General features: G+C 36.3%; 1 protein-coding gene across 2 annotated transcripts in view; it reads right to left on the reverse strand.

Annotated features, from left to right (window-relative positions):
• Positions 1 to 13484, reverse strand: part of AMPH (amphiphysin) — a 222960-nt gene that overhangs the window by 69969 nt on the left and 139507 nt on the right. For both annotated transcript variants that reach the window (XM_045564376.1, XM_045564375.1), the window contains exons 6-7: positions 2464 to 2571; positions 287 to 372 (exon numbers count right to left, since the gene is read on the reverse strand). In XM_045564376.1, the coding sequence (XP_045420332.1) occupies positions 287 to 372; positions 2464 to 2571 (194 nt within the window). The remainder of the gene's footprint in view (positions 1 to 286; positions 373 to 2463; positions 2572 to 13484) is intronic.

Below are 13484 nucleotides of genomic sequence, written 5' to 3' on the forward strand. Positions count from 1 at the left end.
CTAGAACTGTGCCACCCAACATGGCAGTTGCTAGCCACATGTGGTATTTTAAATTTACATGAATTAAAATAAAATTAATTAATTTAAAATTCAGTTCTTCAATTATACTCATCATATTCGAAGTGCTCAATAGCCACATGTGACAAGCAGCTACCATACTGGAAAATGTAGAGAACACTTCTATAGACAGCGTTGAAGCATCACAGACAATAAAGAGAAATGAGGGTATTCACTGTTCTTAAACTTCTAAAAGGGACATGTACAACCTATACATAAACATTTTTACCTTGACCATAATGATGGTAACTCTTCTTGTAAGTCAACGTTAAACTCTTCAAATACTTTCTGTGCTTTCTGAAATTCCTCTTCTGCCTAGAAATGATATGTAACATGTATTAACACTAAAAACAAGCCATTTCTATATACAACAGCATCATTTAATATAAAACAGAAATAGCCTTATGACATTCTCAAAACATTTTGGGAAGGAGAGATATTTGGTTAAAATCCACATGCTTTGTTTCAATTAAACATGAAATATTAATACACTAAAACTGGAAACTGGATTTATTACAATGGTTGTGTAACAGAGGATTGGCCTGAAAAAAAAATGGCAAAAAGATGTCTTCCCTCTCCTTAAAACTTTGTCCACTCTTTTTCAGAACTGAAGCCTGCCTCCTGGCCCCAGGCAGGTGGTCAATAGGGGCCCGGGGAATCAGCCATCCCAGGTGCTGGAGCCAGCCTCCCAGGTGGGTGCTGCAGAGATCATAGTCTTTGGCAGAGATGGGAGGATTAGAATAGTTAACCACAATAGCACAGAACTGAGGGGCACACCCTTCAAAAGCTCTGTATTTCTGCTCATGTTCAGGAAATTTGGATTTTTGAGATGAAGTCTACCATTTTGCCTGCTTTGCCAGCAAAGTAATAAATCTCTCTTTCCTTCTCCTCCAACCGCTTGTTCTTATTCTTCTGATGTGCCCTCGAGGACAAGTGATGAGCTTTCGGTAACAGTTGCCTTTGCAGTTTCTGGCTGATTCATTTAATCTATAAAAATATGTTGACTGCCTGCCATGCAGATAACTCTGCACTGGACACTGCACTGGATGCCAGACCCCCCATAAAACACCCAGTCTAGCAGAAAGGCTAAATAATGACATTACAAAGTGTATTGACAAAAGGGACTCACAGTGTGGTATGGAGCATGCTATAGGCAAGATAGTGTACAGAGAAAAGAGAAGGTTCCACAGAGAAAAAGTGATATTTTAACTGAATCTTCAGGAATCAGGAAATGTTTGCTAAAGGGGTCGAGGAAGATATCACAATATATAAAGGTGAAGTTCCATGGGACGGAATTCCAGCTTACTGGCCATGGGAACTTGTCAGATTGCTTTCGCTTTGTGCACCTCACAGGCTGTTGTGAGTGTAAGGACAGGCAGTGCAGATGGCGTGTGGAACAGGGTCCCTGGCATGAGCGTCTCATGAAGGACAGGTGTTACTGTGGCTGCTCAGGAGTGATGTGGAGGCCGTGGAGGCTCTTTCTCATGATGTGTGTATGGAAGAAGGAGGGGGGAACAGGAGGTTTGAAAGTTGATTAAGCATGGACAGGTGAATTATAGACAAACGTTGAAGATGTTATATGACATGCTAAAAAGTTTAGAATTTTTTTCTACAGGCAAAAGGAGCCATTAAAAGATTTAAGCAGCAGTGGACACACTTGAAGCTCTGACTCAGATGGATGGACGGTACATGGGTGATATATATAACCTGAACTTTTTGGACCCCCATAATAAGCTGAAATAAAAAAAAGAAAAAAAAGAGAGACCAAAGAACACATCCAAACCCATAAGAGCCCGAAGTCTGATCCAAGCCACTTTGTTTATAAAAAAAAAAAAATAAAGATGTGATATAGAAAGACCATTCAGGCAGCTGTGTGCAGGCACAGGAAACGGCCAGACTGGAAGAAAAGGGTGTAGACAGTAGGTGAGTTCAGTTAGCTGGCATCTGTAAGTTGCTGACATACATGGTAAAAGCTACTGAAAATGGGTTTTCTAAAAGAAAACTAAAGTTACAAAAATCTAGCATGTGTCTGTGCTCTCAATCCAAAGTTTTATCTGAGAATTTCATCTTGGTTTTCCATCTGAATCTCCATTTCAGCATTGATCGTGGACCACAACCACAAAGGGAAGTGCAGACACACAGTACTTTCTTTGATCCCACAACACTGTAGGCAAAAGTTCATTCTGAGCAAAATGTGTCAGTATCACCCTCGCAAACTCTACAATAACATTAAAAATCTTATTTTAATTAAAAATAATAGAAGGCAGCCCTCAAGCACCATGTTTCAATTTAAATTTTGTCTTGATTCCAATCTCTGTTAAAAATGAAACATATAATTTTAAAAAGCTGAACTGTGACAAGTCATAAAATATGGAGAGTGGTATCCAACCTGGGCTCAATCCCTACCTTAGAGATCCGACCCTCATCCTTTCTCTTGGAGCTCTGCAGTGCTTCCAGATGGTGGCGGGCGCTGTCGTAGTCCACCAGCTTCCTACTGCGCTTGGCAATGCGGTTCTGCCAACAGAGAAATGCATGCACTAAGAAAGAGACATGGTAATAGAGTCTCCCCTTAGCTGCAAAACGCCAAAGTGATCGGCTGAGAATCTTAACTGGATAACACGGTAAGATGGAATTTCTAAATGACCCCTGAAAATCAGACTACAGCCTCCAATCCTTTGTGTGGGAATCATTAGGTAACTATCTTCCCTTCTGATAACACGTAGGCCAACTACGAGGCATTGAACACAGAGTTTGCAGTCAAAGACCTGAAAAATTCCACAATTGGTTGGAGTAAACCTATACTCTCCATTAGTCTCTTCTCTAAATCTTTAAATGTTCAATGTTGATGATAGTGAAAAACTATATGAGATTTGGTTTTATAATTCTAATAACACTCACATTAACATTAGTTCTATAAAAGAGATTTATTTCCTAGGAAATCTCTTTTTCTACAAGTGTTTCACAATCCTCTGTTCATTAAAAGCACTTGGGCTAATGTGTCATTGTGGAATAGCTGGTGTTCAGGATACAGGGGAGATTGTCCTATTGGGCAAGCTCTTTCTGATGGGCCTCCAGTGGATACCACGAGAAAGTCTGGAAACAAGACACTCGCTTGCAGTACAGGTGAGAATCAGGTGATCTACGGCTGCTACAGAATGGGCATGAAGCCTTGCTCATTTCCATGACCACTTTCTCGTACAGAGCAAAAGCTTTAAGTTGCTTGAGGGAGCACCAAACCCTTCTGCCCACAGGGGCCAGGCAAAGACACACCCTCCTGGGGGATGAGTAAACGCAAACCCAACCTGGCTCTGGCCTCTAGGATATAGGGGAAGAAAACTGCTACAGGCCAAAGGGTTGAAAGAGAAAAATCTCAACCCACAGGCAAGGGACATAAAATCTTGTGCCGCAAAGCTGACTCCTATAGCAAGGCAAGGACTGCCCCCACTCGTGTAGGGGAAGGAAATTCCTGCTTAAGACCAGCCACACACATGAGGCTGATTTTGCCTAAGACAAGGCCAAGAAAGGATAAAAGAAAACAGCTCTGACTCCACTGCAAGACTAATACTAAAAAACATGCAATAGCTACCTATCACTGGAGCAATGGCAGAGCATGGAGAGACACTCCCTCTGCAACATGGGCACATGAGGACAAGTAAAATCTAATGGGAGCAGGAACACTGAGAAAAACCCTCTGGTACCCAAGGGCCCACCATATTTTGGCCAAAGAAGCTAAACCCAGACTCAAACCCAGGAGTCTGATAATATTACAGATCTTAGAATATAAATACAAAGTATTAGCAGCCAAATTATTAGGGAATTTGAAAGCTGTAGTGCCTTGAAAGTAACAATAGAATAGCAACAAAAAAACCCAAATCCAGCTCAGGTCCTGACTAGATTGTCTCCAACTCCCACACTAATGGCCAGAGGTAAAGGCATGTCAATTTCCAGGCATAACTATTACTTCACTCTTCACTATCCTACATATGATATTTGGCATTTTCATTCAAAAACCAGCAAATACACAAAAACAAAAGAAAAATGAGCCATAAGAAAAGATAAAACAATCAACAGACCCAGACTCAGATATGACCCAGATGTTGGAAGTAACAAACAAGAATTTAAAAATAACTATGACTGATATGTTAAAGTCTCAAGTTTGAAGAAGTCGACAGTATGTATAAACCGACAGTAAATTTCAGCAGAGATATGGAAACTTTAGTAGTCAAATAGAAATACTGCAAATTTAAAAAATTATTTCAAAGGGGAAGAATTTGTCAATGGGCCAATCAGTAAACCCCAAAAGCTGAGGAAATAAGCAGTGCACTTGAAGATTAGTCAAAGTAAATCATTCCCATTACAACACAAAGAGAAAAAAGCTGGAAAAAATCCACAGAGAACTGAGCATAAAAGACCTATAACACAATATCAAATGGTCTAACATAATGTAATTGAAGTCTCAAAAAGAGATGAAAGGGAGAGTTATGAGAAATATTTGAAGAGATAATGACTGAGAATTTTACAAAATAATGAAGACATCAAAGTACAGATCCAAGAAACTTGGAGAATCCCCAAAAGGAAAAATAACAAACAATACACATCTAGATACATCATAGTCAAATGACTTAAAGTCATGAATAAAGAAAAAAATAAAGTAAAAAGGAAAGAACCACAGCAGGCTAACCTTCAGAAACTATGCAAGCCAGAGCACATTAGAATGATATCTTTAAAGTACTGAAAAATAAACATTAATAGAAATCTATGAACTCAGAATTCTATACTTAGTGAAAATATCTTCCAAGAGTGAAGGTGAAATAAAAGGTTTATTTCAGACAAACAAAAGCTGAGGGAATTCATTGCCAGCATAAGAATTTTAATACCAAGTGGAGCTACACAGAGAAATGAGTACCCGAAATTATAAAAATTAAAGTAAATATATAAGATTTTGTTTCCTTACTTTCAATTGCCTGAAAAGGTAACTGGTTATTCAGGGCAAAAAACAGCAACAATGTATTCTGGGATTTATAACATAGGAAAGGCCAAATGTATCATAATACTACTACAAAGGAAAGGAAGGAGAACTAACTGAAAGTGCACTGTTTTAAGGTTCTTAAATGAAGTGGCATAAATTATTTGAAGTTAAATATGTAAGTTAAAGATGTGTATTATAAATTGTAGGGCAAACACTAAAAAAAAAAGTGAAATAAGGTAGTATAACTAATAAGAAAATGCTACAAACTATACTGATTCCTGCACCCCAAACTAAGAAATTCTGATTTAATTAGTCTGGGGCAAGGATTAGACATCTGCACTTAAAAAAGAATCTCCCTAGTAGTCCAGTTATGTCTATCTAGCTAGTCTAATAATGAGAGCTACTGCAGGAGGAGATGCTTTAAAAACTACTAATTTTTTTAATGGTAGGGAGAAGGAAAAAACACAATAATAATATAAATGTTTATGGCTTACAAAGCCTAGTCACATCCAACGGATCCTCACAGCAACCTGAAGCATGAGTGTTGCAGGCATGGTGACACACCCACAGTCACTTAAAGATATGCAATGAGTTAGCCCAAGCAGGGTGGAATGAAGTCCTTCAATAAGGCATGGTGAATACTATGTGCCTATAAGGTGACAAAGCTCATTATCATTATTTTTACCAAACATCTAACTGTTACCTTAAAGTGGGCCCTGTCCTTTGAAGCAATTGCCTGTATAATTGTATGCAAATTCTTATGAAGCTCTTCTTTCTGGCCTGGATACCCCTATAATATCTTCAAAGTAGCAAATTTTGATTCTTTGAAGATGAATTTGATTTTTGAAAAAAGCCAAAATTCAAGTACAGATCCAAGTAATTTATGTCTAGGAATAAGGTAGAAGAGTGCACTGGGAAATGTTAATTTTGTTCAAAAACAAGAAGTGAAGTAAACAGTGTGACTCATTTCCTTGTGTAACCAACAAGTCAATCACAGAACACACAGCTTACCATGACAGAAGTGACTATATGAAGAACACCACTCACGTGGATGCATACATTTTTGTGTTGGAAAAACAAATCTATCTTATTTCTTTACATTTCTGATATTTTGAAAACTTGGGGGAAAAAACCTCAAATGTCCTAAGTAAGTGTAAATTTAACACACACTAGCTTTTTAACAGAAAATGAAATAATTCTTATTTAAACATCCAATAGTATATTTAATTAAATAAATTGTAAATTTAATTAACATTTCTTAAAAAAAGAAATAAAAATTTTCTTGAGATTTTCACTGTGCACTGAACTTCTACAGTTAAAAAATAATTTATTATACATTTTTTTAAAAATTCAACAATAACCCCAATTTGGAATTCATTTTAGGACATTGCAGTAAATATATGCTTAGTTGCTCATGAATGGCTGCCAAGATATAATCTAAAGTACATTTTACAATAACTGCTCACAGCTGTGAGCCAGCCTGGGTTGGTGACAAGCAGGCTCTTATTATAACATTGATTTTAGATGTCAACGCTGCATAACAGGAACTGCAACACACGGTGCCCTGCCAATCACAGCTGGAAAGGGCAACATGAATGGGACTTCACAGCCCTCACTGATGGGCTGCAGTAAATATTTGGGAATTTGCCTGAGGTTTTAATTGCACATGGCCTGTTGATTTTAATGGGAATCAAGGAAGTAAATTGTGCTCCATGCTTTGAAAATTCTCCACTCAGTATTTTTAATTATAATCCTCATTTCTATCAACAACATTACATAATTACTCAGAACTGACTTTATAGAGTGACAGTGTCTATACCTACTTCTAACTTCCATTTACTGAGTAAAGGTACACAGAATAACATAAGTCCATTTTCACAGAAGAAATTTTTCCAAATATTAAATACAGCTCTCTGCCCACTCTCCAATTCCAAATTGTCTCCTTTCCAAGTTAAACATTGCCATTTCCTCAAATGTTTGTCATGTTATATGGTTTCAACAATTCTCTATCTTGGTTGATAGCCTCTGTGTGTGCTCCAATTTTCTAAATGTGTATTGAGAGGAAGAGAGAGAGAGAGAAAGATTATTTCAGTCTCTTTCCATGATACACATAAAATCCTGACATATATTTCATTTCTCTTCAGGGTATCCAGCAGAAGACCAAGAAAATATTACTCTCAAATCTCCAAATGGTTCAGTAACTAGAGGATAATCTTTGTCTGTGACCTAAACCATGGATCCAAAAAAAAGAAGTACATAAGTACGTGTCCTACTGAGTTCTTTATATTTCTGACATGAAATAAACTGAAAAGACTAGCCAATATAATATGTCATGATTTTATTTTAATCTCTGTGTTTCAACACAGGTACTTGTGTGTGTGTGTGTGTGTGTGTGTGTGTATGTGTCTGAGCGTGTGTGCATCTTCTGAAATTATAGGTTCCTAGAGAGTATGGCCAATTTTTAAATAATTATCTCTGGGCATTATAATAATACCTAGGATCTTTACATTTTGAAAATGATACTAAATTTTTGTCCCTGAAATTCAACATTCAAATGTCTGCTTCTCTAGTCAATCACATACATCCTTCATTTGCTTAGCTAAGTCATACTATGAATATATATCACATGAACAATGTGGACAAGTTGCAAAGTGCTTTGGAATTTTCAGATAAAAGGACATAGTTTTCCCTTATCCTCTTCTGATTTATTAAGTATTGCTTTTCCAAGAGATTAAATTACCATGCAACAGAGGTGATGTCAACAAGATGGAGGAATAAGAAGCCATGGACTCTCCTTACCACAAGTGACACAAAGATTTAACATCAACACATAGATCAATTTCTTTTGTGAGAAACCCAGAAACTTGTTGAAGAGTCCCTGAACCTTAGGCAAGTGCAAAGCCAACTACATTGAAACCAGCTGGAAAAGGGGAGATCCCTTCTCACCATATCCTCTGCTCCCAGCTCAGTGCCACACAATAGGGAAGGAACTCCAACCTCCCAGCTCCTCACTGAAAAGTGAAGGAGTCGAACTGCACGTCTGGCATCCCACCTTTTATGGCTCCTACCCAAAGTAGTATCTTCTTTCTTGCCTGCCTCAGAGAACTGACAGACCCAGCATAAAGTAGTCCCCTGGGATCTACAGAAAACAAACAGTATTTTGAACATGCATGAAGGCATTTGCCATAGTGTCACTTCCCACACCCCCCCAACCGTGGCTCAGTGCAGAGCACTCAAGCAGAAACAAATAATCAAAAACACGCCCTAGGGAGTACCATTTACCATACAACTAGTTGGCATAGCCCCTCCTCTGAAGTCAAAGCAAATAGGAAACAAACCTGAGATCCCACCTTCTGCTGAGTGAGGGAAGGAGTTGGAAAAGCATCCAACAGTCCAACATTTTGGGGGTTACCCAAGAAAATGGCTTCAGTCATGCTTGTCTCAGAGCATTGACACCCAGCATTCTCTAGATGCCTGGAGATTGCTAAGAATGAAAAAAGCAGTTGGAATAGCACAAAATTTTTAGAGACTTTCATAATCTATACATGACATGACTGGTGATGGTCTTCTCCTGTATGGAGCCGGTCTGTGAAGACTGAGAGAAGTGGCTAATTTTTCTAATGCACAGACCCCAACAGAGAGAGTCAAAGTGTTGAAATGAAGAAATAGGAAAATACATTTTAAATGAAGAAATAAGATAAATCTCCAGAAACAGATTCTAATGAAATAAAGATGTATGATTTACCTAACAGAGAATTCAAACTATCACTGATATCAAGAGAAGAATATATAAACAAAGTGAAAATTTCAACAAAGAGATCAAAATATTAAAATGAAATAACAAATAGAAATCATGGACCTAAAATATACAATAACTGAACTGAAAAATTCACTAGAGGGGTTGAAAATCAGATTAGATCAAGTAGAAAAATGGATTAGTAAACTAAAATATAGGTCATGGAAAATTATTTGATCAGAGGATGAAAAAGAAAAACAAATGAAAAGAGTAAAGAAAGCTTAAAGGGCTTATGGGATACATCAAGTGGACCAAAATGAGAGTCCCAGAAGAAGACAGAAAGAACCACAGAGCATATGCAAAGAAATAATAGCTGAAAGCTTCCCATACCCTGGGAAGAAAGTGAATACCTAGACCCAGGAAGCCCACAAAATGCCAAATAAAATGAACTCCCGAAGATCTACACTGACATCTACATCATAATCAAATTGTCAACATCAAAGACAAAGACACAATTTGAAAGCAGCAAGAGAAAAGTGACTTGCTGCATATAAGGGAACTTCCATAATACTATCAGTGAAATTTTTAGCAGAAGCAGGCAACAAGGAAGTGGAAGGATATACATAAAGTGCTAAAAGAAAATAAAAACCATGCCAACCACGAATACTATACCCAGCAAAACAGTTCTTCAAAAAAAACCGAAAAAGAGATAAAAGTTTTCGCAGGTAAACCAAAACTGAAGGGGTTCATCACCACTAGACCTACCTTACAAAAAATGCTAAACAGAGTTCTTTAATATGAAACAAAAAGGCACTAAATAGTAAATAATAGCATAATAAAGTATAAAAATTGTTCATAAAGGTAAATATATAGACAAATATAGAATATTGTATTACTGAAACAGTAGTGGATACATCACTTTTAATTCCAATATAAAATAAAAAACTACTAAACATAACTATAGCTAAAAATAGGCTTATGGAGCCACAATATAAATAGATGTAAATTTTGACATCAATGATATTAAGTATGTGTGAAGGAAAAAATAAACTGTAGGGTTTTTGTATTTGATTGAAGTTAATTAAGCTCTTCTTATCAGCCTAAAACAGACTGTTTAATTATAAAATATTTTATGTAAGCCCCATCATAACCACAAAAAAATACTTATAGAAGTTACACAAAAGATAGAGAGGAATAAAAGCACATTAATATAAAGAAACAATAAAGCACAAAAAGTTAACAAGAAAGAGGAACAAACTCCAAAAAAAAAAAAAAAAACAATTAACACAATGGCAATAGTAAATCCTTCCCTATAAATAACGACTTTAAATGTGAATGGGTTAAACTCTCAATCAAAAGACAGATGACAGAGTGGCTGAATGGATTTAAAAAAAAACAAAAAGAGCCAACTATGTTGTGTACAATAGACACACTTTTAATTACAGGACACACTTAGGGTAAAAGTAAAGAGATGGAAAATGATATGCTATGCAAATGGTAACCAGAAGAGAAAAAGGGTAGCTATCCTTATCAGACAAAATAGACTTTAAGTCAAAATCTGTCACAAGAGAAAAATAAGAACATGTAATAATAAAAGGTTCAATCTATGAGGAAGATATAGCAAATATACATATATCTGCACCTAACATAAGAGCATCTATCTATGTAAAGCAAACATTAACAAAGGAAGAAATGGATGGCAGTACATATAATAATAGCACAAAACTTTAATAACTCACTTTCAATAATGGGTGGAACAACCAGACAGAAAATCAACAAAGAAACAATAGACCTGAACAGCACTATAGACCTACAGTCCTCAGCCCCTCAGCTGCAGACCAGTACCATCCATGCCCTGTTAGGAACCGTGCCTCAGCCACCCCCCATCACTGACATCACTGCCAGAGCTGCCCCTCCCCTCCCTGGGAAAAACTTAGGAACTGGGTTGCATAACAGGAAGCTAGTGGAAAAAAATGAAGCTTTGCTTGCTGGCTGTCCCCTCACCTCCTGCCGTGCAGCTTGCATCATTGCCTGAGCTCGGCTTCCTCCCCTCCCCATGGCTGTGGAAAAATTGTCTTCCATGAAACCAGTGTCTGATGTCAAAAAGTTTGGGCACTGCTGCTACAGAACAAATGGTCCCAGCAGATATATACAGAGCATTCAACCCAGCAGCAGCAGAATGTACATACTTCTCAAGTACACACACAACATTCTTCAGGATAGATCACATGTTGGGTCAAACAACAAAACTTAACAAAAGAAGAATGAAATCATACCAAGTATCTTTTCTAATCACAATAGAAAGAAACTAAAAATCAATAGCAGAAGGAAAACTGGAAAATTCACAAATATGTGGATATTAAACAACACACTCTGAAGAACAATGGATCAAAGAAGATATAGAAAGGTAAATTAAAAAGTGTCTTAATGCAAATTAAGAAAAACATGCCACAACTTATGGGATGCAGCAAAAGCAGTACTAATAAGGGGAATTATAGTGAGAAAAGCCTACATTAAAAAGAAAAATCTCAAATAAACAAACTAACATTACATTTCAAGGAATGAGAAAAAGAAAAACAGATTAAATCCAAAACGGTCAGAGGGAAGAGAATGATAATTAGAACAGAAATCAGTGAAATAGAGGAAGGAAAACAGTAGAAAAAAAATCAGTGAAACCATGAGTTGGTTTTCTGAGCAGATAAACAAAATTAACAAACTTTTAGCTAAACCAAATAGGGAAAAAAGACTCAAATAAATAAAATCAGAAATGAAAGAGGAGACATTACAACTGATGCCACAAAAATAAAAAGGGTCACAACAGACTAATATGAACAGTTATATGCCAGCAAAATGCATAATATAGAAGAAACAGATAAATTACCAAAAACGCACAACCATTCAAGATTAAATAATGAAGAAATAGAAAGTCAAAACACTCCTGTAACTAGTAAGAAGTTTGAATAGGCAATCAAAAACCTCCTTCCCACTCTCACAAAGCAGCCCAGGACCAGATGGCTTCATTGGCAAACTCTAACAAACATTTAAAGAAAAATTAATGCCATTCTTTCTCAAACTCTTCCAAAATATTGCAGAGGATAGCATACTTTTCTAAATTCATTTTCTAAGGTCCTGATACCAAAGCCAGACAAAGGCACCACAAGAATACTATCCTGATGAATTTAGATGTAAAGAACCCCAACAAAATACTAGCAAACTGAGTAGGCTCCATCCCTGGGATGCAAGGACAGTTCAACATATGAAAATGTATTATACCACATTAACAGAACGAGAGGCAAGAATCACACAATCATTTCAATAAATGTATAAAAAGTGTTTGATAAAATTCATTATCCTTTCATGAAAAAAGTGCTCAACAGACTAGGAAGAGAGGAAACTTACCTCCACAGAACAAAGGCCATATCATAGGTAACATTGTATTCAATGGTAGAAAACTGAAGGATTTTCCACTAAGACCAGAAACAAGAGAAAGATGCCCACTCTCAGCACTTCCATTCAATATAGTACTGAAAGTCCTAGTCTGAGAAATTAAGCAATAAAGAGAAATAAAAGACATTCACATTGGAAAAGAAGAAGTAAAATTGTAAATGTTGGCAGATGCCATGATCTTATATGTGGAAAATGCTAAGAACTCCACAAAGAATATCCTAGAACTAGTAAATAAATCTAGTAAAGCTTCAGGATATAAAATCAACATGGAATGATTGGCTGCACTTCTATACACTGGTAACAAACCATTTGAAAAGAAATAAGAACAACAATCCCAATTACAATAGCATCAAAAAGAATAAAATATTTAAGAATAAACTATGGAAGTGAAAGACTTGTACACTGAAAAGTATAAAACATTGATAAAAGAAATTTAAAAAAACCACAAATACATGGAAATACATCCCATATTCACAGATTGGAAGATTTAATATTGTTAAATGCTTATACTACCCAAAACAATCTACAGATTCAGTGCAATCCCTATGAAAATCTAAATGGTATTTTTAACAGAAGTAGAAAAAGCAATTCTAAAATTCACATGAAACTACAAAAGATTCCAAATAGCCAAAACAACCTCGAAAAATTACAACAAAGTTGGAGGCATTACACTTTCTAATTTCAAAATATATTTCAAAGCTACAGTAATTAAAACTGTATGGTCTTAGCATAAAGACAGATATATAGAGAGATGGAACACAATATAGAGTCCAGAAATAAATCCACATATATACACTCAAATAATCTTCAACAAGGGTGCAATGAAAACACAATGGGGAAAGCACAGTATACTCAATAAATCGTGTTGGAAAACAGGATATCCACATTCATAATAATGAAATTGGACCCTTATACCATACCTAAAAAATCAACTCAAAATGAAGTAAGGACTTAAATGTAAGACCTGAAACTGTAAAACTCTGAGAAGAAATCACAGGGGTAAAGCTTCATTTTCTAAATGAAAAAGTTTTAGAATAGACGTTGGTGTTGGCAATGATTTCTGGATTGAACACCAAAAACACAGACAACAATAGACACAGACAAAAAATAGACAAGAGGGACTGCATCAAAGTAAAAAGCTTCTGCATTGCAAAGGAAAGAATCAATAGAGTAACACACAAGCCATGGAAAGGGAGAAAGATCTGCAATCTTTTCCCTGATAAGGCATTCTTTAATCTGACAAGGGATTAACTTCCAAAATATATAAGGAACTCC

The sequence above is a fragment of the Lemur catta genome, chromosome 11 (genome assembly GCF_020740605.2).
Source record: "Lemur catta isolate mLemCat1 chromosome 11, mLemCat1.pri, whole genome shotgun sequence".
In the NCBI taxonomy this organism is placed as follows: Eukaryota; Metazoa; Chordata; class Mammalia; order Primates; family Lemuridae; genus Lemur; species Lemur catta.